This window comes from Macrobrachium rosenbergii, chromosome 14, assembly GCF_040412425.1.
Source record: "Macrobrachium rosenbergii isolate ZJJX-2024 chromosome 14, ASM4041242v1, whole genome shotgun sequence".
Taxonomy (NCBI): domain Eukaryota; kingdom Metazoa; phylum Arthropoda; class Malacostraca; order Decapoda; family Palaemonidae; genus Macrobrachium; species Macrobrachium rosenbergii.
Genome location: NC_089754.1, coordinates 24,676,665 through 24,704,247, shown reverse-complemented (window position 1 = coordinate 24,704,247; position 27,583 = coordinate 24,676,665). Strand labels below are relative to the sequence as shown.

General features: G+C 35.9%; 2 protein-coding genes across 3 annotated transcripts in view; both read right to left on the bottom strand.

Annotated features, from left to right (window-relative positions):
- Positions 1 to 17,142, bottom strand: part of LOC136845798 (protein fantom-like) — a 54,235-nt gene extending 37,093 nt beyond the window's left edge. The window contains exons 1-7 of one of the 2 annotated variants that reach the window (XM_067116136.1): positions 16,902 to 17,142; positions 12,945 to 13,020; positions 12,119 to 12,248; positions 9,646 to 9,805; positions 7,468 to 7,701; positions 3,766 to 3,870; positions 353 to 602 (exon numbers count right to left, since the gene is read on the bottom strand). In XM_067116136.1, coding sequence (XP_066972237.1) covers positions 353 to 602; positions 3,766 to 3,870; positions 7,468 to 7,701; positions 9,646 to 9,805; positions 12,119 to 12,248; positions 12,945 to 13,008 — 943 coding nt within the window. In that variant the 5' untranslated portion in view covers positions 13,009 to 13,020; positions 16,902 to 17,142. The remainder of the gene's footprint in view (positions 1 to 352; positions 603 to 3,765; positions 3,871 to 7,467; positions 7,702 to 9,645; positions 9,806 to 12,118; positions 12,249 to 12,944; positions 13,021 to 16,901) is intronic. The other variant, XM_067116137.1, reaches the window with a different exon arrangement.
- Positions 17,143 to 20,209: 3,067 nt separating this feature from the next.
- The window catches only part of LOC136845797 (uncharacterized), a 150,549-nt gene continuing 143,175 nt past the window's right edge, over positions 20,210 to 27,583 (bottom strand). Inside the window, 7 exon segments of the mRNA XM_067116135.1 lie at positions 20,210 to 20,663; positions 20,666 to 21,801; positions 22,225 to 22,344; positions 22,625 to 22,810; positions 23,040 to 23,207; positions 23,662 to 23,800; positions 25,581 to 25,663. Coding sequence (XP_066972236.1) covers positions 20,352 to 20,663; positions 20,666 to 21,801; positions 22,225 to 22,344; positions 22,625 to 22,810; positions 23,040 to 23,207; positions 23,662 to 23,800; positions 25,581 to 25,663 — 2,144 coding nt within the window. The 3' untranslated portion in view covers positions 20,210 to 20,351.

Here is a 27,583-nt window from a genome sequence, read left to right as displayed (position 1 = left end):
GACCAAAAAGTTCGCCGATGCAAGATACATCCAACCAGCAAGGCGAACTGATAACAATTGGGGATCTTGGCCTCTGTCGGCTGGTATTTGCAGCAGCGTTGCCAACGGTACCTCAGGTAACTCATTTGACAAGATTTTTCCTGTAGCGTTGGTAACGCTGACAGTTAATTACCCACTTTGTGGGTAAAATTATGGGGATATAGTTTGGGCTGGTCAGTGACCAGGGCTAATTCAGGTGTTCAAGGAGTGTATTGCAATAGCTAAAGATGCATTATTGGAAGACGTCAACTCACCTCTTATCACTTATGACTAATGGCAAGTATATAAGTAGATCTGCAACTGCTGTACTTACCGAATTCAGCCTGAAGTGAACTGGATCTTGACCTTTCTGCAACTATCTTTTCTTCTGTTAGAACTATTTGTTCCTGTAATGCAGTGGAACGAGCGGTTTGAGCATGAGCCTCTCGCTGGGCACGGATAATTGCCACAGAATCTCTTTCTTCCCGAATCCCACGATCTTTTAATTCCTGCCTCAAGCTAGTAACTTCTTCTTCAAGTCCATTCAACTTCTGTTGCCAATCATATTCTGAATCTTCTGCAGTCTGCAATGAACATAAAAATATTTCCTAAAATTTTCATGTTTCAAAACTACATATCTCTTACTATACTTATACTGTACAACACAGCTTTGTAGTACTGTGCATGTTACCCAAAGTTGAGTTAATACCTATATACAAGATGTCATTCTCTCATGAGTATCCCTTCCTCACTGCATTAAAAACAATTCTGGGTATGGTGATCTCAGGAAGATGTGGCCGAGGGCAATCTGAAGAATTTGAAGGAAAGCACTCCAGGTAAAATATAATTTTTTTTCCGGAAAATGAAGGCTCTCCCAGTAATATAATAATTTTTTTTAGTAAAAACATTACATACTCCATAAAAAAATTTAAACTTTTTGTTATGTAACCACAAATCATTGCCTGGCTCATACTTTGTTTATTATTATTATTACAGTATTATTATTATTTTATTATTATTATTATAAAAATTTTCATAAAAAATTTATTATTTGGTACTAACCTACTGTTAAAGGTAACTTATATCTCCTCGCTTATCACCGCAAAGATATACACTGTCTTGAACAAGGTAAGATTCATCTCAAATAATTATTATAATTATTATACACCATAGTAGGTCTGGTGCCTCTATTGCCCTCTTTTGCATCATTTTTGTATGCAGAAGAATAAATAACCATGACTATCTATCTATCTATTACAGAGGTCTTCATTTAAGAAATTTCATTAAATAACATTGCTTCACTGCAAACATTCTTCTTGTAAATTACTTTTTTTTATATAATTTTCTTACAAGGAATGGATGTACTAATATATATTCAGCGGAATATAAAAAAGATATTACAGTACTTATTATGGAGAATAAAATACTGTAACATATTACAGGTGTATAGTTCTTCATTGGAGGGGTGGGTAGAGCTCTCGGCTAGCACACTGTTGGCCCAGCGTTCAACTCTCCGACCAGCTGATGAAGAATTAGAGGAATTTATCTCTGGTGATAGAAATTCATTTCTCGTCAAAATGTGGTTCCGATTCCACAATAAGCTGTAGGTCCTGTTGCTAGGTAACCAGTTGGTTCTTAGCCACGTAAAATAAATCTAATCCTTCGGGCCAGCCCTAGGAGAGCTGTTAATCAGCTCAGTGGTCTGGTTAAACTAAGATATACTTAACTTAGTAGATAGTAGACACATAAATATGTGACTCATTATATATAAAATCACTGCTTATATATGTTTCATACAGAGTAAATATTAATATCCCTCTTTTATCACTGCTGTCTATCTCATTATTTTTTTAAAAATTACTGTCAGGGAAATTGTCAGTCTCAGCCAGAAAATAAATGTTCTGTGGTCAGTGTTTTTTTCAGTCATTAATGTTAAGGTTTTCAGTATCAAATCTTCCCTACTGAGAACCAGGGTGTAGGGGGTGCTTTTTTTGGATGTGACACATTTTGGAAGACTTCTTCCTTTATGGCAAACACAGTGACTGACAAAAACTGCCAGAATTCCTGAGGTCAAGACATAGAATGTGGGGTGGTGAAAGGGCGCTCAGCAGAAGGTAGCTACTTATACTGTAGAAAACCCAGTTTCTTATACTCAAGGAATCACCAAATTCGAACATCTTAGGTTATCATATGTTGATTCTCTTGTTTGGGGATACATTTTGGATGATGCTCTCTCAATGGAATTTATATTTTCTCATTGTATGGTCAGGTTAGGATTTCCTTGGTCTGTTAAATTTCATGTGCCTCTGTATTTCACCTTTAACCTGTTCTTCAGAGAAGGGAAAAAAAGAACTTCAAGGTTGGTATTGAGGGTGGGTTTGTGCACATGGATGAGGAGGGACTTACTGAGGTGGCAGTTATCAACAATTTAATGTTCCTTTGTATCATGTTTCTTATAACATGCACCTCATGTTTATACTGTACAATAATTACAATGCATAATAGCATTACAGATAAACTTCAATTTTCTCTGGCAAGTTGTCTTGCTTGTGGTTAGTGAGGGTTACACTACTTATCAGTGGCTCTTTATTCTCTACAAGTATTGCTCTTTTTCTGTATTTCTTCACATTTTGATTTCCTTTCATGAATAGATAAACAATAACGTACATTGCTTTTACACTTTAAATTTAAGGAATATCATTTTCATAAATTTGATAACTACTAAGACTTCTCACAGTGGTTATCAACCATTGTCTGAAATTTGTTTACAATATTTTTTTGTAACATATTTACCCGATAATTGCAAATATGTGTCTAACCCCCAAAAAAATTATCATATAAGGGTCATCTGTATATATTCAAATTTGTTTAGTACCCTTTATTATTATTTAATATAAACTGTATATTAACTTTTATTCCTTACACACTTTTCCTCCTAATTGTTCCCTTTTCACATGTGAGCATTTTGTTTTGTGGAAGCTTATTAAGCAAATTTGAAGCCTCTAGGTTTGCTCCATAAAAACTGTGCTCATTATGAGTAATAATTATAAACTCACGATCAATTATGACAGTGCTGATAATGGATGCACACCAAACAATATCAAGGGTTTTGGTAGCTCAGTGGTTATGCCTGGACTTTACAGTGAAGTGGTCCTAAGTTCATGTTCAACTCAAGACCTGATAGATTTCACTAGCAAGACAATCTTGCCATCTCAGTGAGCTAGGTATGGTTGGTCTGGAAGACCCCACAGATCTAACTCTGAGACATCAGCATACACTGCTTGCTTCTCCCTGGTCCTAACTTGGGTGAAGAAGGCTCTTGGGCACTCTTCATGTGTATATGTTCAGCCTCTGGAATACTGTGCAACAGAGCAATGATCTATTCCTTGCCTTTGCTGCTTGTGAATGTCCTTTAAACAAAGGATGCTCTTGACAATGAACTATCACATGGTGCATATGAGAAAAGTAACAGCATCCTCACAGTTCCCTATACCATACAAAATTATATGTGAAAAAAAACAGCGTCCTAATAGCTCCCTATATCATACAAAGTACTAAGTAGATATAATCTTGTTTACCATTTACATGCACTGCTACATAGCAATGCCTCCTGGTCAACTCAACCAAGCAAATTTATTGAAATACATCATCTCATCTCATTTTGTTCAGTAGCAGACCCTGATGTTTCCTACAGAAATCTAGTACTAAGGTATCCAGTAGAATGAAAATCTTCATAGTTTACCTTACCTGCTGCATGTCAGTGATTTGCTCTAGCAGATCATTTCTCTCACTCTCCAAACGAAGGATCCTTTCCCTTGCTTCTTCAAGGATTTCTCTGACTCTTTCTGACATCTGTATGGTTAGTAGATAAATCTAAGTAAAGACAATTCCACTAATACTAAACAGCAACAAATCATCCATGTTTGGCCATGGATTAAAATATTATATTATATCCCACATAATATTTTTCTAAACCCACATCTGATTTCAAGGTAAAACAAATTATTAAAATAAGTCAACTAATATCTGCCAACTTCTGGTGAGGATACAGAAAATAAACTAACAGTAATTTTGGGAACAATTAAGTTTCTAATGAATACTCTTATAAGTAAAATAGGCAAGACTGTTTGATCATTCTGTTGTACCAACTCTGGTGACAGGATACTTATTTCCTCAAAAGGCATTGCTCTTTTTAAAAAAGAGTATTATACCCCATGCAATATTTTTTGGGGTCCTACATTTGATTTTAAAGTACAACAAATTCTTAAAATAAATCAGCTAATATCTTACATCTCTAATGAGTATACATATGATGAATTAATAACAATTTTAAACATTTAATTTTATATAAGTAACTTACCAAGTGACTACATAGCTATTACGTTTCATTTATCAGTAGCTAAATTTGAAAATTTGCGGTAGCGTTCCAATATTTTGGTATAGGTAACTCACCCCGCTCACTTTTGGGGAAGGATAGGTACAACACTACTAACAAGTCCAATTTGTTTCTGCCGGTTGACAGCTTAACGTGATTGTTAATTTCAGCTTTCATTTGATTTAATATAATTCGCCAAATGGCTTTCATCCTTTTTGGTGAAGTATTCTTTGTCTTGGTAGCGATTGCGCTAACTGTACAGTATTAGCTTATTTAGCTTGGACTTTTGCCTTTTATGAAGATGTTTGACTCTAGTTCTGCTAGCAGCAGGTTTTGCAGCAAAGGCTGCAATACCAGACTTACTTCTATCAAATATGACTCTCATACCATTTGTTGTCAATGTAGAGGACAAACTTGCTCTTCAGTCTTGACTTGTGGCGAATGCAAGGAGTGGGATCAAGGGAGATGGTAAATTACTTAGATAAACTTGAGAAAAACACAGGAGAGCAGCGGCTAAGGCCGAAGCTAAGACTTCAGTTAGTCAGGGTTCTCCTGTTTTGTATGCCCTTCCGACTCCTATATCTGCATTTTCCCCTATCACCAGTCCTCCGACTTTACCTGTGACTCCATTATCCAACTTCCAACCTTCTGAACCCAATGCCATCACCAGTCTGGAAGCCAGAATGGACCTGAAATTTGGTCTCTTAGTTAACACTGAAGCTCAAATAGGGGCTTCAGTGAGGGGCCTTATGGATAAGTTTAGTGCCAGTGATCTCGGTGCAAGTGTTGTGTCAGTGGAGGAAGTGGCTACTTGTCACACCGATGCTCCTAGATGAAGGTCCCTGTCAAACTCCTCTAAACCTGGGAGGAGGCAAACTGTAAGTCCCAGGGAGGTCAGTGGGGTTTGCCCATGGGCATTCACCCCCCAACCGAGCCTGTTGTTCGAGGTTCCCAGGACTTGGTGGACAGCTGCTGGAAAGGCATCCATATTGGAGTTCATGCCCTTTCGTTGAGCGATTCGGATTCAGGATCCAACGAATCCAAGTGCAAAGCGAGTCAGAAGCGTGGCTGGCGCTTGAAAAGTGCATCCAGACCACAGAAAAGGCCGATATCCGCGGCTGAGTCTGATTATCCGTTCCTGTGCAAGCAGAACAGAGATCGGGATAAGAGTCCCAAAGCTTCATGTAGTTTTTGGGATGATCCATCTAATGTGTATCCCACTTTATACAGGGCAAACTGAATGTCATAGCAGACAAATTAAGTCGTTGCAAACAGGTCCTACCCAAGGAATGGACACTGAATCTGCAGGTACGCACCAACCTGTGGAAACAGTGGGGAAAGCCGTCGATAGATCTATTTGGAACGTCAAGGAATCGCCGACTTCCTTTGTATTGCTCACCAGCCCTGGACCCTCTCGCGTGGGCAATGGATGTGATGCTCTAGGACTGGTCGAACCTGGATGTCTACACCTTCCCACCATTCAGTATGGTGAGAGATGTAATCAACAAATTTCTCCTACACGACAATGTGTCGATGACGCTGGCAGCTCCCTTTCGGCCACCGAAGGAGAGGTTTCCAGGTTTCCTCAATCTCCTAGTAGATTTCCCAAGCTTGTCAGAGCGAAAGGTTTTTCAAGATCAGCTGTAGAAGCAATTGCGAGATGTAGACGTCAGTCTTCCTCCAATGTCTACCAGAATAAATGGACAATATTCTGCAGCTGGTGCAGAAGACACAATGTATCATCTTCTACCTCTGTAGCGCGAATAGCAGATTTTTTGCTATTTTTAAGGTCTTCCCGAGGATTGGCTACATCCACGATCAAAGGCTACAGAGCAATGCTCAACTCCATATTCAGACATAGAGGTCTGGATCTACTGACTGATAAAAACATCGGTAACTTTATCAAGTCACTAGACACTGCGAAGCAGGAAAGGTCAGATTCTGTATCCTGGAACTTAGATGTTGTTTTAAAATGGCTCCCAGGTCTGCCTTTTGAACCTCTTCAATCCACATCCCTCAAGGATCTTACAAGAAAGAAACTATTTCTAATCGCTCTAGCTATTGCTAAGAGACTTGGTGAGTTACAGGTTCTGAGCAAGAAGGTAGGATTCACACAAGGAGATGCAATCTGTTGCTTTACTATGGGGTTCTTAGCGAAGAATGAAATGCCGCCTTTTCCCTGGACCCGTTCATTCACAATCAAAGATTTAATGGACATTCTAGGTCCTATGGACCAAGAGAGAGCTCTTTGTTCAGTAAGAGCAATAAAGTATTATCTAGAGGGAACTGAGAGTATCAGAGGCACGTCCCATAACCTCTGGTGTTCAGTTAAGGATCCGACCTGTCCTTTATCCAAGAACACATTGGCGTTCTTCTTGAGAGACGTGATTTCCGAGTCTCACAGTAAGATTCAAGAGGAAGACTTGCCCATCTGCAAGGTTTAAAGCCCACGAAATTAGGGCAGTAGCGACATCAATTTCCTTTAAGCGGAATTTATCCCTCTCTGCTATTTTGCAATCCACCTTCTGGAGGTACAAATCAATTTTTGCGAATTTTTATCTACGTGACATCAAAACTGTTTATGAGAACTGCAGCACCATTGGCCCATTATCTGTGGCTGGCATGGTGCTGGGGGAGGAAGGCTAGGGGGTATTCTTACATTCCTCTCTCTTCTCGCCTTGAATTTCGCTTGTTGAGTTTTGGAAGTTGGGGGGTACTGAGTACCTGGAGCACAAGTACTTATATAAAAATGACATTTTTGTGATAAAATAGTTTTATATATACTTACCAAGTAACTACATGATTGAAGCCCTCCCTCCTCCCCTCTCATGGGCATAGGGCATAAATGAATTGGGCTCGTTAGTAGTGTTGTACCTATCCTTCCCCGAAGTGGGCAGGGTGAGTTACCCACACCAAAATATTGGAACGTTACCATGAATTTTCAAATTTAAGCTGCTGATAGATGAAATGTAATAGCTATGTAGTTACTTGGTAAGTATATATAAAACTTTATTCTATCATAAAAATGTCAAGTTGTTAATGAGTAGTCTTAATGTCAAATCTAGTAGGATTACTTGGTCATTCGGTTGTTGTACTGATTCTGGTGACAGGATACACGATGATTCCTCAGAAGATGGTGATAATTTTGGAGGAGAGGATTTGGGCCTTGGAGGCTGCTTTGGGTGAATACTTTGCAGTGGTTTTGTTTGCTTAAGTCCACTATCAACTCTTGACTGAACATTCCGGAACAACATCGGTTTATTTTTCTTTGCTGAGTTCAACTGAAGACTTGCTATTTTCAACTTTTTCTGCAATATGAGAAAATGAAAATTTTAAACAGCTTTTGTGTGTTACAGATACAATACTCTTATTTTATTAATGCAGTACCACTTGGAAAATGATCACCTAGGCATGAAATGAGTCATTATAAGAAGAGTCTGCGTTATTCTTCCAGGTAGGAATTACTTCTGCAAGTTGATCCCTATTCCTATGTTATCAACTATATTCTAAGCTTGAACGCTCTGGCTACATAGTAGGCTCAAACTCAAAGGGGGTTAGGAGATGGGCATTCAAAAAAAAAAAACACACACACACAAAAACAGACAAATATTTTATTCTAACTTTACAATGAAAGATTAATACTGAAAGTCAATACAAGCAAAGAAATAACTAGAATTACACTGGCACTTAACTGATATATCTGTCTAATATCTAATAAGACTGGTTGAAGGAATTTGATATTAAAGGTAAGTTGTGTTCGCCTGATGAAGTCCTTAGAGAGAAACAATGTTCATTTTAAATTAGGCACATCAGTCCTGATGCTGTAACTATACAGTAGTGGAAACTTATGGAACCAGTAATTTACGCTTAAATTTAAGTGTTGGTATTTGGATATGTGACTTGGTATTTTTTCAACTTATCTAGCCAAGTACTTATGCAGCTTTTTCACCACTCACACACAAACCATACTCTATAAAAAGTAGACATAATAAAAAAATATTTATAGCATTAATATACAAGGAATTACCATACATATATGAGAAACAATTTTCGTATCCACTATTTCAAGGTTTTGGGTGAGAGACGGGAATCCTCATATGAGTATTAATATTATGCACCATACGATTTGGCTGTATTGAGTGGAAAAAGTTCCCATCACTTCAATGGCCCATAAATGACTGGTGGCAACTTTAGATTCAGCTCAGCTCAGTCAGTGGGCGTCTCAGGGAGACCAGTATTGTTCTTAACTTGATGGGGGATATCTTGCTCCTCTTTCTCCCATGACGTCTCTTTATTTACTTACTCAGATATACCCAGGGATTGCTGTTGGCTTTAGTTCTTATCTTTTATGATATAATGTCAGTTATAATTGTAATTTTGCAAAGAAAAGTGCAAAGAAATATTAGAAAAAACATGTATACAGTACCTCCAAAAAAGTTACTGCATCTCCGATCTCAGTAAATTTACGTAAATATTTTACTACAAATATACACAGAATTTGTTAGTGATTTTAGTTCTTATCGCTTATAATATTGTGTAAGCTGTACTTATAATTTTACAAAAAAACATGTATAACTTGGTAAAATTTACTTGTTTTGTAAAAGACGCCCCACACGGGGTTATAAATAGTCAGGGAAAATTTTTTAGAATTTTTTTCTTACACCATGTGCATTTGCATATCTTCCGCTTTTCATTGACATTTTTTTTTTTCTTATATTGGCCATCCTTAAAGTTTGCCCAGTCTAGGGGTATGCATGATTAGTCCATCCCTGAAGGATTAAGAACAATAGTTCCTCTTACTGGGTCATTTGGGCTATCCAACGCTTCAACTCATATTGAGGATAATTTTAAGAACTATCAGTTATTCCTTACATTGAACAACCCTCTGAGTTATCAGAACATTGGTTCCTAACTCATACCAGTCACCAAGTTCTCTCCTCAATTAAGCAAGTACATAACACTCTAGGGATATTTAGCAACTCAGCACTTCCACCTACAATGTGATTAATACATACATATACACTATAACTAATGGCGCCAAGAAATATGTAATTGATGATGTTAAGAAACAAACAGTTTTTCAAGCATATCCTCTCTCTTTCACACACTCTCAATGATGCTGAAGGGAATATAAAGGTTGTATTCCACATGCATTGAAATGATGCACTTAACTAGGCTATCCATTCTTACAAGATTAATTCACCTCTATATCACAAATCCTTCAGCCAATACAAAAAGCTAAAGATACTTACCTCCAGATGTTCATTCTTTAATTTCAATTCTCTAATAGACTGCTGCTGAGTATCGATGATCTCCTGATGCTCAAGTTTTTGTATTCGTAAAGCTGTTGACTCTGAAGCACCACCATCTTTCTTTCTATCAGCTATCAATTTCCTTAGCTTTGTTTGAAGCCTGAAATGGCAGTATTAAATTTTAACTTTTATCACAAGTATCTACGGCTTAGGTGTCCTATTAAAAATTGAGGAGATAAATACTGCATTTTATCAAAAAAGGTAAAAAAAATACAATTTTTTTTGTTTCACATGTACAAACCAATGCCTTGCTACAGCCTATCACTCAGGTAGGTGTGATAAATTAACAAAGAATTTACCAAGAACAAAATTGCCTTGTTCTTCCAGATGATGAGGGATACCAATTTCTCATCATGATCTCAAAAGGATACCTCTACATCTATACTAAATTTGAAGGAAGGAAGGAGAAACTTAAATACAACATACAATTTGTTTTAATTTAAACATGTGGCCTTACAAAACAGTAGTTTAAAGTAACCCCTCTGCTATCCAAAACACCAGCTACAAAATGTACAATATAAAACAATTCTTTTCCAAGCCATCGTGGTTTTTGGTGTGCCTCCAAACAATCTAAACTCACTAATGCTCTGTACATTCTAGGCATCTATAGCTTACATAAATTTGACTGTTTGCAAGATTTCCTAATTGGTGGGATGAGCCACAGACAAACTGAAGTGATCTCAGCCTTGCCTTACAGGTTACTGTACCTATCAACCACCTTAAAATCTTCATGTAGACTGTTTTAACAATAAGGGAAATGTCAGCTTTTATGGCATAGCCCTATGCTTTCCTAAGCTCTTTTTCATGTGTCTGCTTTGATGGCGCAATAACTTGCCAAGAGGGCAAGGAAAGTGGTACATCTTCACACCTAGCATATGACCCTGGAAAAGCTGGAGAGAGGGTGGATCTATACGTTTTCATGCTGTGTATGACCTTTCCCCCAAAAAAAACACTGAATGCCATCACCAGCTTAAAAGACAAGCTTGGGCCCTACACATAGAATGTCAGCATATGAAAGACTGTCAAGTCATGTTTCAGCCTATGTTTGGGGCTGATTAAGCCACCACTATTTGGTATCAGAAACAGCAGCCAGTAGTAGTGATGGCTTTTGGAAGTTGTTGAGAAGTTCATGAGGCCTTGCTTATCTGAAGGTTTCTGATTGGCTATTCTAGCTCAAACTACAACATGGTCTCTCACCCTTCAAACACTTTTGGATGCCTCAGAGGAAGATATTGTTAAGTTTTGAAAGCAGCACTACACTTAAAATTTGACTCAGAAACATGCACTGCTTAGTTATAAGACCTTCATAATGGACATGTATTAATCTTACTATTCTGCACCCAACAATACCACCACCCATGAATCAGAGAAATTACCTGCTAAGCAACCTCAGTATTTTTGTGGAACAATGGGTAGCTTCTTGTGATTTGCCAGTCATCTTTAAAGGCTTGGCTCTGAGCCAATATTCTTCTGATATAAAGATGGACACAAGTCTACCGACAAATGAAATAATAAAATAGAAGAATGGCTAATGGGGTATTATACCTGACCATCTCAAATGACAAAATATCAAGTTAGTAGAGATGCAAATAACAGGATAATAGCTGGAGGGGCCAAGATGAGACAAAAATATGGCAAAATAAAGGAATCATTTTTACAAATTTCTTCAGAACCAAGGGGAAATGCCATAGGATTCTTCAACTTTTCCTATTTTCAAGAAACTCAGGTACCCTGTGGACAGTATGCGCTTAAATGACAGGCAAAAGCATGGGTTTTAAAGAATGCTGAGTGACAGGTCAACTGTACTGAAATTATCTGAGGAGTTGTAGAAAAACTATGAGCAAACAAGTAGCATTTGCAGAGAGAAAGATAATTTGACTGAGAGATGGTAGGAAAGCCAGATTATGAATACTTCCAAGCAAAATATAAAAGTGGGTAAACAGAGGACAGACAGAAAAAACCATGGCCATAAAGAAAAGGGAAAACTGACAGATGAATGAAAAGCAAAAGAAAATAATGGAGGATAAAAAGTTAGAAGGTATATCTTACTGGATATGTATCTCACACAAAAATGAAAAACTAGTTAAATTCTTAGTCATCCATCTCTTCATACTAAATTGCCACACTCACAAGACAGTGGTTGAAACTCTGTACCATTACAGCATATAAGCACAAAATAAAGTGCTTTTAAATAAAACCAAACCAAAAATTCAGCCTAAAGCTACCCTTGAAATAGCTTATGTAAATAAAATTCGTAAGGCAGGGATAATCGTGCTTGTTTCCTAAATACTTTGCATCTTTTCACTTGTTCTGTAATTTTCATTACATAGAATCAATTATTACTGAGCAACATATGCTACTAGCTGCACTAAACACACAACAATACAAAACAAATGTGCAATACTGTGCATACTTTTTTATTTTGTCTTCTTGTCTACATGAAAAATTCTTGATTGTGAAGAAATCATCTTTCAACTTTACATATTTCTCTCTCAATTCTTCCTGGTTCATGTGACTCAGCCAATACATTTCTTCTGGCGCAGCTGCAAGTATAAAAAATTTCATGAGATTTTATATCATGCAATATTACAATATTTTATACACTATTTGGCTGACAATAAATTTGATAAGAATTCTTCACGATGTACAGTATTACAGCATATCTGAAGGGACAAATTAAGCAGCGCAAGCTAAATATTCAAATATGATTTTCAAGACAAAACTTGAACATACTATAACTAAGAAATTAAAAAGATACTTCAAAAGAATACTGATCACCCACCAAGATGAACTAAAATGCACTGAGAACTATCACAAGAATGAGTGACAATTGATAGGGAAGCACTTAAGTTCCTGACTGATTATCACTCAGTCTTGAAGACTTAAAAGAGAGAGTTCGCAAGGTAGAAATCTTGAACCATATGCTGTCCCATGTTCACCTTAAAGAGCAACTACAGTGCACTGTAGTTTGAAAGCTAAAATATTTTTAGGGAAGTTATGCTTTAACTTATTATCACATACAGATACCAAAGATGAAAAGAAGTATTTGCTTGTTATCTAAGGAAAATACTAATAATGTATTTTTTGAAAATCTAACTCTTCAGTAATAAAACAATACATGGAAATAAACTGAATAATTTTTACACATAAGTAATGATCATTTGAAAAGCAAAATCCCAAATTTACAAAGCAGCTTTCAACAGAAGTCTTGTCTTTTAAAAATCATGTGGAACTCTTACTATGCCGAGGGTGGAGGCTATGTCCATCACGGACAGGAACATGATCTTCATCACTTGTAGCCATTGGGTATTGAATCTGAAAGAAGACAAATACACAATATATTAGGATAGAATGGAAATTACATATAACTACAATGATCAGTTTTAAGTATAGTACAATATTCACATACATAAAGCTAATTAATACAACACGGTAATAATTAAGTACAACCTAGCCTTGGTTGCAACCACATACTATAAACATAACCATATCCAAAGTCTCTCTTCAAACTATGCTCATTCACTACACTGACTTTATATATTAGGCTACATGTGTTAAGAGCTGAAAAATGGCATTGAGGATTATGAAGTGTATAAGATCTTCACATCTTGGTACAACAGGCAATAGACATTAAAAAGAATAATCTAAAATGCAGAATTATTGTCTTTATTGTTACCATTGGGTTTCACTTTGTCTAATTCTTCTTTTGCTTAATATTTTAAAAAAAGTATGTATCATCAACATTTTCATATAGTTTCGCTAGATACTACAGGATAAAATCTTAACTGCAAAATTTCCATGACCTTAAGGAGAAAAGGTCACGAAGAAAGTGCAACTTGCATGCTAATGTGAAAAAGGATTAGAATTTGGTGGGGGATTATTCAAAGGTGTATCAGTGGACATAAATCTTTGACCATAAGAGATGTAGCACAATCTGAAGCAGTTGCTGACATGAATGACTTCATCAAAGACAAATGTAGAGCTATGATAAGAAGGGCAGCAGAAGTTCCTGTCAGTGACTGACTGAAAGATGACACTGAAGACCCTCATTATCATCTGTGTGATGGTAGGCCTAAGGTCCTTTCAAAAATGCAAGCTCCCAGAACTTCAAAGATAAAATCTAAAGGGGAGAATAAAAAGATATCTGCACCCCCAAGATTTTGTCAGGTGAGCTCTCCTCAAGTACCTTATCTCAGTTAAGCCTTCAAACTGCACCACATGAAATCTCTAGCTGAAGACCTGCCCCTAAAACAGTCTAACTGAACAGTGCATAAATGGTGGCAATATAAGAAAAAGGGCAGTACTGAAGTTCTGTCTCCTATATACTCTAACTAGACAATGTATAATTAGTGGCAATAAATGAGAAAAGGCAGTGCTGAAGCAGCAACCTAAAGATCTGCCTTCCAACCAGCTTATCTCCACTCTATAAATGACCTGCTGTTTTAGCCATAATTCAGCATGGAGAAAATCTACCTGATAAACAAGGAACATACATTGCTCTTATGAGCACTGATCTTGTCTAAAGGGTACATCTTACAATGTACAGTTACCAGAATTGAGATAGTACTTCTAGAAATCTTTATCTATACTTTTATTATAGTTATTAATGGAGTATCATGTGAGGATTCCCACAGTGTACCTAAAGGCAAGAAAACTGAATCATCTAGACTGAGGAGTATATTTTCAAAAGATCTTCCTGGAGCACAGAAGGGAGACATGTTCTTGCCCAATAAAACTGAAAGATTGATGGATGATGCTGCTACAATGCATGCTTCTCACTGAACCTCTTCACCATTGCATTAACTGTACTTGAAGTTCACCAAAGAAATTGATGAATACAGGCACAACAAGAAGGATCTCCATCACCATCTAGTGGTATGTAAACATCCCATAAAATACCATTGGCTGCAATTGCAATGAACATGGTTGGCTTCTGCCAAACTATGAGACTGTCTTGGATAGATTCCTCTTAAAATCAGCCAAGCTTTTGGACAAGGAAAAAATTAGCTACTTGCCTCCTTGGCTGGCATTTTTAACACACTTCAACCACAATACTTAATAGCAATAAATATTTTGTTCTTTTTTATATACTGACAACTTATTCTTTAACTGACTTTACAACTGAATTTAATCGACATGTTCTTGAGCAGAAAAAATTAATTTTCAAAGTAAACTTAGCTTCTAGATATACAAATCTTGAATCTTTAGAGTATCCTTCAGTGCAAAAGCTGATCCAATTTGAAGTTGCACTGATGACAGGATTATGGTAAAAAATGCAAAGGCCTAGGTCTAGTTTACAAAAGAAGATGAGCAAATGCAAAAAGAGGAGTGTGTCAAAAGAAAAATTACTCTATTACAGTCCTACTAAATCAGGTTATGCTATGATACTTTAATTCCCAGCCCATGCCATGATGCTCATATTGGCACTTTTTCTATACAGAAATTTGGACCAGGTGAACAAGTAATGTATTTACTGTTAAATATGGAGGCTTGACTCATTTTCTGTCCTGTTTTTGATGGTATTACATACCAAGTTCCTGGACACTGGAAGGAGATACATGCTTTTCGTGCATGCACTTTTCTAGAGAACTTATGGGAGCTTTTTAGTTTTTCTGATATGTAATACTTATCTACCCTTTTAAACCAATTAAAACTTCATAAAAATTCTTTTGCTAGGGTACAAAGATATTTTCTACCCCCTTCCAGTTTTCCCAGCAATTTCTTCAGTTCAACAATGGCTGCCTTGTGTGTAACACATGTCACTTGAGAGCTTGTGTGGTATTTTATATTCAAGCTAATGTAAAATAACTATCCATCTGAGGGTCAGGTAATCCCTGCTACTGAGTAATTACTCCTCTTCACAAAATGAACACTGGCTTAAAGAGTCCATCACTAGGACTGGAGATGAGACAAGAGTGAAATATGTGCTTTCTACCAGTGTATCTTCCAATTGGTAAAGAATGTGCTTTGTGCAATGCCAAGGGGGGAAACATGGAGTGGCCTCCTTGCCAATTAGGACATAATGTACAAGGTTAGGTTAATATGACTTTCTTTATTTTACTTTACTAATTCATTCTGGTTAGGTCAGGTTACAATATCCTAACCCCAAGGAAGGAGGAAAGGTAACGACCCAACACCCTAAACTGGTTATACTGTATTAGGGTGTATCTTCGTATTTCATTGACTTTTTATGGTGCTTCAGATCAGGTTAAGTGACGGTTGGTTCAAGCAGGATTCAGCAAAGTAAAGACCCAAAGCCCTAGTTTAGGTTAGGTTAGGATATATCCCTGTATTTCATCATGACTTTTGTGGTACTGTAGATCAGGCTAGGTGTTGATGAAGGAGTAAAACTGAAGACCACTACCATGGCCCTCTAGGTTCGGTAAATACTAGCTTATGTGCAAATTGGGCACCAGTGTTCAGTACCAGCTCTATGGGGACCAATGTAAAAGCATACATAAAAGACAGAAAATATCATAACTGTTAACAACAGACATAAACATAGAAAAAAACATGGTAATACTAAAAACATAAACAAAAGGCAGTAAATACCCTGGTCGGCAACTGTCAGGAACCAGGCCATGGTAGCAGTCTTCAATTTTACCGAAAAAGGTTGACCCTTAGTAGGGAATGACTCAGAACTATGTAGGTTAGGTTAGGGCTGTCCTTGCTACATTTTCATGCTGTGATTGTACAGTTGATGTGTGAACTAGCTATGAATTTTTTCGACACATTATGTTAGTGACTTATGCTTTACCTACCTATCAGAATGGTGCATTCCGCATTTTTTTTTCTACCCATCAAAATCCGTTTCCCACTATGACACATCAAATTGTTAGATATATGGGGGGAAAGGAAATAATAAAAAATAGTTTACATAACATAGCGATGCCTACCACATAAAATAACCAGCCAGAAAAATATACGGTTCATGTGTTTGGCTAGGATCTAAGATATTACAGAACTAACTTGGGTGTTATTCTGTCGAAGAGTCATCGGCCTAAAGTATATTATTGTAGGCCTAAAGTATATTATTGTAGGACTACATAGGTGGGTCTACGCTAGATATAGCAATAGTTATGTGAAATTTCGGCCGCATGATCCGGTGCTGGGACCATGAAGGCTATTGATGACCGTCATGGATATGAAGATAAATTATGAATGTTTTTAAACTCTGACAGTTCATGACCACTTACAAGGTTCGCGATCGAACTACCGCATCCTAACGTAGAATAATCTCCGATGTTCTTATTTGTGCAGTTTTCTGTATCTGTCAAGCCTGTTCTTGAGTTCTATGATAATCACGGTGCACATTGAGCATTTTCTAAGTAAGTAATCTATACTTAAGGTATTGTAGACGCACGAAGACTTTATGATAGAGCTTTGCGTCATCCAATTATGACAGTTTGTTTGTTTACTCTCGCCGACTCGCTCTTCTTCTTGCTTTTAATGGCATATTCTTGACAGCAATTTTTCTGTTGTCTTCTCATATTCTTTGTTTTTCCGAAGCAACAGCTTACTGCAGTTTATCATGGTTTTTATTTATTTTCACAGTACCCTATACGATTAGTACTTTTCAGATATATAGGCCTAATTGCTTATAACTTTCTAACTCCGGCGCACTTACGGTTTTCCTCAGCCATTTAACACTGGTGACTGTAAACTGACTGACTGTTGGTGTGTTGGGTACTTTTTTTTTTTCAATTTCAGTATAATTTGTAAGTGCCCGGGACAACACACTTGATATCTGGCCTGATTTCGATTGCGACTACATTTACTACCCAAATCTAAATTCTGTGCCTCAATATTTGCGATTGTTTTCCCGTAATGAGGGAAATGGGGTTGGTTTGGAGAAGAGTAATGCACGCCATATTGTATATCATTCAAAAATAACTACTACGAAGGAACTGTGTATCAGTATACTCCCTATAAATCGAATTATATAAAACAGTAACATGAGGCTGAAGTTCCTGCACCAGCTTAGCAGTATATATAAACTAATCTTGCATAAAGGGTAATGACAAAAAGTTATTTAGGGAAATATTGTTTTATTGTAAGTTCATATACATACATATATATATATATATATATATATATATATATATATATATATATATATATATATATATATATATACATATATATATATATATATATATATATATATATATATATATATATATATATATATATATAATATTCACATTTCACTGAATACAGGTGCTGCATTTATTGGTTGCAAACACAAAACTCAGTCAAATACTTTATACATGAATTATTATACATTATTCACAAGTGATGAACCACATTTGTCATACCTTCTGAAATTTTTGTAATGATTTGGTCCCACAGAAACGTATGACAGATAACATCTATTAAAAATGTAAAAATATAGCCTGCAAAACATCCCAAACATAGGTTTCAGGATTTCAATTTGTCAGTTAGTCACGCCAAATATGGTTTTATTGTTACAGGCGTAGGAAAATAAGATTATTTTGAATGCAGAGAAATAAAAGATCAGATTTTGGTTTCCTTTGAAATTGAAGTAATTGTATGTGACTAGACTGTCATTATATCATAAAGCTGGCTTATTAAGAGCTCTTATGCACACTACTACCAGAAACGTATAGAGTCGTGTAATCACAAGTATTACAGTTTAAATTAAGAGTAAATGAAAACCTAAGATCATAACCACTTGGCTTCACGTTAGTTAGGAATATTCTAGCGATGCATTACAGTAACCTTAAGGGAAATATGAAAAGTGCAATATAATACAAATATGAATTGTTAATGACAGAAACAGAAAAATTTTAAGTCAGTTAATGGCAGCAAATTATCAAGGTCACCAGATAAATACAGCATAACTTGACTGATGATACTAATCAGTGCCTGGATATTATAATAAATGAAAATTGTTAGTGTCAATCTGCAGTCCACACATCTGATTAGCGTTTCAGAATAAATTACGTTGTAGTCTTATAGAAATTAAGACCTAAAGGAACAATGAATTACAAAAATTGTATTGTACTGATGTTATAGTATTATTATTATTAAATAAGTCCAAGCTTACCATACAGATTCTAAGTTTCAAATAATACTCATACAGTTTTTAAGTTTCAGATAATACAATGTTGCCCATGACAACTCGTCCTGGCTTTACAAGTTTTGAAAATATACTGCACTGTACCACTTTCAAGTCGTAAAAAGTTTTATTGCTAGCGTTTAATGAGCATCAATAATTCTAACACCATTCTTCTATTCAGCGTTATTTAACCTCTACATATCAAATGCACAGGAAATTGCTTCAGTTGAATAAATTGCACAATGTCAGTTGTTCTGCCACATTACAAACATTTATTCTCACTTACTGCTCATTCTTCCCATTATAGAAAACACAAGATTTCAAGAGTTTTTTTCTGGAGAAGATTCTTAAATAGGAAGAGTGACTTTATGCAGAAAACTTTTCGAAATGAAGTGAGTGTACTGAATTTTCAATGACACTTGGCTAACATTCAGTACTGTATTATTAAGAGATATAATAACGAATAATGGCATCAAAAATACAATTCTGTAGTTACAAGAGCAATCTGAATTTAAACACTATGAACATCTTTGGTTAAATATATTACAAAAAATGGCATCAGCATTTTGTAAAATAATTTTTATCAGTAACTGCATATGACAAAAAATCAAATTATGTAAGATCATTTCCTCAACTCTGATAAATAACAATCCTCCTCTGATAAAAAAAATATATATATCTTTTCTAATGTCATGTGTATCATCTGTGACAACCAGAAAATGTACTGATAAGAAATATGGATTCAAGATACAGTACAAATGTACTGCTTTTACTACCGTTCATGTTATGTGGTAATTTGGATTTTTCTTGAAAAGTTCTAAAAAGATGCTTTTAGTGAATGAAAAATGGTGAATTTTTTTTTTTTTTAGATTGGCCTAGAGGTCTCTGTAATGAGCTGGTCAGCCAAAACTTCTAATAAGGCCTCATTATCACTGGATAGTGGCTGTCTAGCAAACTTAAACTTGATGCCTTAATAATGGGAGATCGTCATATCCACGGTTTATGTTAAGCAAGCGCTAACATAATCTGACTTCCAAAACAGTTACCACAAAAATCATGAAAATCAAAATGACTTGCAATGTTCTACGAGAGAAAAGTTTAATGACTAAGAAGATTGAGTTTATTAACATACGCTCTGATCTTTTACATAACATGTATTTCCAAATGCATGAGTAGTTCCATTTTTCCACATTGCAGCGTTTGCTCTTGAATATTGTTGAAAATAAAAACCATGGTACAGATTTTTTCTACATACAGAAGATAAAATCACTCATATTGAATGAGGACAGTGATATCATTCACCCTGAATATTCAAAATAAAACCAATTATACAACACATTCAGATTATTTCTATATACAGTATTATACAGAAAAAATGTTTTTTTTTTCATTTGCACAAACTGTCATCTGCAACTAGCTAATGTTTTTTCCACACTAGTACATCAGGATAGATACTTAGGTATCCAAAGAACACAGAAACCAAAACACTAAATAGGTAGGGAAGTTTAAGACTGAGGAAGATCAAGGTAATTTCAAAGCAGTGCAAAACGAGTATTTAAAATGTTTATGGTGGAGGGGGAGGTGACGATGAATTACTTTCCCTTGGTAATGGAGGAAGTGGACGCAGAGTGCCGGTTTCACTCGTGATGCTACCTTGTCTGCTACGGGGGCAAGGAACTTCTTCATCACTGTTCAGTTTATTGAATCTGCGAATGATGTCACGAGCAACATGCACACCACCTTGCCCATCATTCACTTCTGTGGCAGCATCACAGATATTTGTGGAACAACTGCCATTACCGATGGGTGGATTAACAGGAGAAAGAGGTGGTGGTGCTGGTGGGGTGATGCTGCTTTTGCTGCACCTGAAGAATTCTCTTCGCTGCTACGAGGTGTTGCAGCATCGTCTTCATTATCGTTTCGACGGCGTTTTTTAGTTTTATCAACTCGAGCATACAGTGCCAAAACCTCTGGAGGGACTTCTGGCGTTGGAGAATTGCTGGTCGATAGGTTTTGCAAAATATCAGGCACAGCATCCTCTGCGTCTGAAGTTACTGTAATTTCAGCCGATTCTGATCTTGGAGGTGGTGGGCGTGGTTTCAGGGTTTCATAGCCATGATGTCTCCCAGGTTCTCGCACTGTCTCGTAACCATGATCTGGTGAGTCTTTCACAGTTTCATATCCAGCGTCCTTATCTTTAACAGTTTCATAACCTACATCTTTGTCTTTTACAGTTTCATATTCATGGTTCCTTTCTTTTACTATTTCATACCCTGATTCTTTATTTTTTTCATCTTTTACAGATTCATATCCAACACTATCTTTATCACTTAAATTTTTCACACTTCCTGTCTCACTCTCAAGATCAAGTACAAGACTCTTCTTGCGTAGGGTTTCATAACTATGTTCTGATCTACAGCGAACTCGTTCGTATGGAGGATCGTGTCCAGGTATTTGGGCATAATTGGGGTCATCGTCAAGCTCAGACCCAGTAAGTGAAGTAATATGACTACTGCTAATGCTCTGTTGATCTGCTGCTGGCCTCATGGGTAACTGAGCTAACAAATTTTGTTGATACATAGACGAGCGCTGGCCCTCTTCAGGAAGTAGCCCATTGTTACCACGGTTACCAGGTACAGAAGTATTACCTACAGTTGTAACATCTGGATGTGGACCAATCATGGCACCATATAAAGTAGCTTCTTTGGTAGGTGTTGATCTAATTAAAGATCTCAACGACCCAGGACCAGAAAGAATATGCCTTCTGGCTAACAAGGCTCCTACTACCAACATTGCAGCAGTAAGAAGACCAGCTACTACGGCAAGGGCCACAACAAGTCCTTGCGTTCCTTCTGGTTCAGAAGAGGGAACAGCTTCCAAGTCAAAATTCAAAGATCTTCCATCACCTCTTCGGGCTCCTGAAGACGGTACTGAAGACTCAATTGGTATACATGAAACATTTATAACCTGCCATGTACCTATGTCCATACAGCTGGTCACAGTATCTCCTGTATCTGAAACAGTACATTGAATAAGCTCCATTTGTTACACAATCTATGTTTTGTTAGAATCCTTAAATTCACTCTGGAAATTAATTATTCCCAAAATTATACTGGCTATTTTCTGGGACTGCATCATATACAATGATCAAAAGCCACAATTTAAGAAGGTGTAAAAGATATTGTACATTAATGGCAGTCAATACAAGACTTTGATAACGATGATAATGACTGAATAGTATACCCTCCAAGCAACAGAGTAACTGGCTCTACAAATAAGATTTGTATTCTACAAATCATATTTCTCATACAATTTTGATATTTCACGGAGATATTGTTAAATGGGTCTTTAGACAGTTTGTAGGAAAAATCAAATACCATACACAGATTTATATACAGGCAAACAGACTTCTACTCTACGATCTTCAGCTTCCTTACCACTATGTAGCCTATAACCATCATTGCAGGTGTATACAGCAATCCCGTTCCAGTGGGTAGAGCCATTGAGAAGTGTATGACGCGCATGAGGGAAGATGGGAGGAGGGCCACATGTAACAGCTGCAGAACGAGAATGTGATACATGATTAAATGACTACTGTTGTTAAAAGTGATACACAGACTATGCTGTCGGATACTTTATACTTTGGCTCTGCAATGTTACATGTTAGTAAGCTTATTTGATGAACAAACAACTGTGCACTATTGATTTCTATCACGCTAGGCAACTGATTATTAACGAATGGTTTATTAGGAATCACACGTAATGAACTTACTTTACTATGAGTTTCATACGTGTCTTAAAACTTTACACAATTAACTATCTATTTATTCCACTCACCTTGACAGAATGGCGATTCATTAGTCCAGCGTCCTGTGTGATCACAAGTGCGCGTATTGTTCCCTTTTAGGTAATACCCGGGGTTACAGCTGTAAGTGGCCACTGTACCATATCCATATACACCACGATGATTGTCTACTTCAATAAAGCCGTGGGTTACATGATCAGGCGGTGGACACTGTGCCTCTGAAAATTTGTCAATTCAAAATTACTAAAAAGCCTCTACGTAAACGATCATATTCTTACATTCTAAAATTCTATTTCCATTTTGGAAATGTTTTCTTCTGAGGATATTATTTCCTCATAAGCAGTGTTTGTAGGAAAAGCTTCCAGGTTTAAGATTGCTCTGCTTTGAATCAGTCATGCCTGAACAATTCAAAATTCGCATCCTATACTTGATAGGCAAGAATCTTACCAGTACATCTCGGCGTCTGCCCTTCCCACTTGCCCTTAGAAGAACATGTGAGAATCTGGTCACCCTCAAGCCTGAAACCCGTTCTACAGGAGTACAAGGCTTTGTTCTCGCCCTGCCTTTCGGCTTCACCCTCAACAGGTACTTCGGGTTCTCCACAAGGTATCCGTTCTGTAGTCAAAATAAATATGTATGAATGTGACGACAATGGAAATGAATTTTGCTAGCTAAGCCCCTGCAGCCCGATTTCTTATAAATGTTGAGAGAAAAATAAAACCCTAATTTCAATAAGAAAGGCTTTTAGTTAGCTGAAACTCTGTAAATAAAAATAATAGGTATGGCCAGTGAAAACTATATAAATCTATGATTTATCATGTACTGTTTTACCGGCTTGTCAGTAATTATTGGTTACTAAAGGGAAATGTATACCTGAAAAAAAAATAATAAAGTATAGAACAAAATAAGTTTCATAGGAATTTTTCTGAACACAAAAAGTCAGTGATAGGTTTAAAAATAGAACTAAATATTTCTTTTAAAAGTATGCAATTTTATTCTTTTGTCTTATACTATCAGTTCATATCGATTTCCTATAACGCTTATCCTCCCTTGGATATTTTTTTCTTACCTCTGAAGGCAAAAACTTCCACCTCACATAGTCCAAAGTATTCTTGCTCCTTACGATCGTCTCGTATGTAAACAAACTGTCCAGGATGACCAAGTCCACCGTTGCATTTGAACAAAGCCTTGTGGGTCTGGAAGACACCCTGAGGAAAATCAACATCTCGTCAATTTAGATAGTTTTTCTCTTTTCTTCAACTGTATTAAAAAGCGGATGAACTGTCGTGCGGGAAATGATCATGATTATGAAAGGAGATATGGATCAAAACATAATGGAATATTAAAGCAGAAAATGCTGGGCGGGTGTAGATGCTAAAACCTTAACGTAATCTCAAGGATGGCTAGAAGCTGAAAATTCCACATATATAATTAAGTGTTAGGACAAGAAGAAAACATAAATATGTTAGAGCAAGGGCAGAATATTCTAGAAGGAATAGACAAAAAAGATTAACAGATAGTTGAATTCTTATATGCATCGCTCTACGCTTGTTCAGATTTGGAGGAATACTGTTTGACATGATATTGCAGGTTACAGAAAAAGCTACAGTAATGAAGGACACGGTTTTGAGTAACAGATGGGTAGACGCAGACTACAAAATGCAAATACGAGGAGATCTATGAAACCTAAATGCATAAGGGATACAAAACATAAAAGTTATGAGATGGGCTTAAACCAAAAGTGTTTCTGCGCGAGAGAAGGTGTGAAAAAACATGAGCGCAGAAGAGACCCAAAGAATAAAGAAATAAATGTCTGGAGATGCTTCTCTCTCCAAAAACGTTTTTCTCAAATCCAAGGCGATGAGATGGACTAGGGATTAAATGGAACATGGAAACTTTGGAATACTATTATCTGAATGAAAAGTTATAAGAATCATACCATTAGAAGTAGTAGATCAGAAAATCAGGCTACACGATGGAGGTGGACATATATAAAAATGTATTTATACCTAAGCCTCATCGATATAAGGACATTTTTTCCATCTTTTTCGAGAATATCAAATGAAAATATATATATATATATATATATATATATATATATATATATATATATATATATATATATATATATATATATATATACGTATATATATATAAATATATATATATACACACATATATACATAAATATATAGACATATATATATATATATATATATATATATATATATATATATATATATATATATATATATATATATATATATATATATATATATATAAACAAGATTTTGAAAATATTGTGTGGTTATGAGGTGAGTAGGTTTCGGAAATATGTAAAAAAATACTCTGAGTATCTGGGACGCTTAAAAGAACACTTCGTACTCAAAAGACCTCCAGGATTTGGGAACTGTACGGCTGAAAAAATGCATTTTTATTCCAGAGTGCATTCGAAGCGCACAGTTACTAAAATTCTTTACATATTAAAGATGCGAGAACAGTAATACAAAGTCAAATGCATGAGCAAACTATGATGCATATAGTAAATAAATGCAATGTGAATTCGGAACACAGAGCAAGAAGGGTATGCAAGTAACAGAAGAACTGAAAATAATTTGGCTTCACGCAACGAGGATTAATTCGATAAACCGTATGCCAACAAACATTAATTCTTGAATGATGCTTTTACCCAACGAATACTGATCCATTATTGCTAAAGTTTGGTTGGAAATATTATAAGACTCATGAGAAGATGCCAACCGATTTCAGTGTCACTCAAACAGTGCCATTTCATTTAAAAAGATCCATAGTTCAAGATTACACTGATGGTAAACAGTGTCTGATCCCAGTATGGATTTGGCTAAGTTAATATGATAATAATATCAAAGCAGAGTACTAGTTTCAGTGGGAGATACAAATCAAAAGATTAAGTACATTTTGTAGAAAAAAATTAACCCAATCCAAAACCTACAGGAATATCAAACTTACTTTGAAAGTTGTGCAGGGCTTATAAAGAGCTTTATTATCCGTCAGTAACTCAATCACGTATATCGTAAATTCTTGGAAGGAACCTGGAACAGAACAATGAAAATGTACATTGCAATAAAAAATGAAATAATGGCAGATCAGTTACCAAATAAGGGAAGAATTTATTCCAAAAATGATATTCTCATTTACTCATATATATTCGCACACACAAACATACACAATGTATATATATATATATATATATATATATATATATATATATATATATATATATATATATAAATAAAGAACATATTAGCTAATTTTTACAAGATAACATATGTAATTGTAATAACCACAGTTTCTCCCCTACGGGAAAAAAGTGCTGGACAGATGGCACTGAAATCAGTACTAAATTGGAAGGCCTTAATTTCCAAGAAGCGGGACCATGCAAGATAGGAGGAGATAACAGTGTGCAGTGGGTTCGACGTGCTGCTGATGGTAGTGGAAGTTTACTGCACATGGTGTTCATCTTTGATTCAGCAGTTACTGCATGAACACAGCAATGGCACGTTCTTTATCATGTTTTCAAACTGGAACCGCTTCATATTAGGGGAATATATATATATATATATATATATATATATATATATATATATATATATATATATATACATATATATATATGTATATATATATATATATATATATATATAATATAAATTTATATATATAATATATACATTTATATGAATATATATACATATATATATTATATATATATATACGGTATACATACATATGCTTGTATCTAAATAATTGAAAGTGCATCAAATTATTCAGTGACTGGCAAAACTAAACAGATAGAGAAAAGCACTCCTTTCTACAGGTATTTTGGGTAAATTAAACTACACTGAGGTTCTCTCCGAACCTCAATGCTATTTATAAACGAAGCACGAAAAGTCTCATTTGGTCCAAGACACAAATTTCTATATTGCATGGGACTGTCTTGAATAAACTCGTACGCAAGGTACAATCTCTCTCTCTCTCTCTCTCTCTCTCTCTCTCTCTCTCTCTCTCTCAATGCTGCCGTTACGTAACATGTTACTTCATATGACTTTGCAATGTCAATCAGTTCCGAATTAATGAGGAAAAAATCATTCTGGTAAGACAAGTCCGAGAATGACTGTGAAGAAAATTACAAAAAAAAAAAAGTCTAACCTAATTATTTTGGTCTAAACTGAACCGGAAAATGAGAACTACAAATAACTGTCATCCAGTGAAGAATTTAGATCGCTATGCAATCTTGACAAATTAACGCAGGGTTACGAGCTTACTGTCTGTCACTTCTAATTTTTGTGAGTTTTCTTCGGAGTTCAAATAGACTGGAAATACTAGTGAATAATAGTAATATATAGATTTTCCTCACTGATGATTTCTATGAAGCATACTTCGTAATCCACGTTATTTATGTCATGTTTATGAACAAATTCCAATACCAATCGAGAACAATGCAGGACCGTGGAAAAATTTACATTCCCACAGGCAGAGAAATTCTGACTTACTTGTGAAATCTTCCGAATTTCAAGCTTGTCACGCCAGTTTTAATACCCATAAATCAATTAATCAAACGAATTTCACGTTAACCGGAAAGCTGTGTAAGTTATGACTTGATTAGACGGTCTAATTACGAGTAAGAAGACAAAATAAAAATGCTGCCTGCAGAGAAGTACTGCACATCTTTTTTAATGTCAATAAACCACTTTCCTAAGAGCGGAGTGTCTTCAGTAGAAAAGACAGCAGTCACTGCCTTATTCGCATTTCCAGCGCTTTATATGTCATATCCTCTGTCACTTTTATACACCTGCATTAAAATTTCATCAGCCGCAAACTATTTGATGTTACAAAATTAAAAATGGTTAAGAATGTTTCTAGGACTCATCATATTTTGACCTGATACGATAAAACTTTGAAAAATATAACGAGTCAACCAATCTTTTAAAATTAGGCCTAGTGAACTCAAA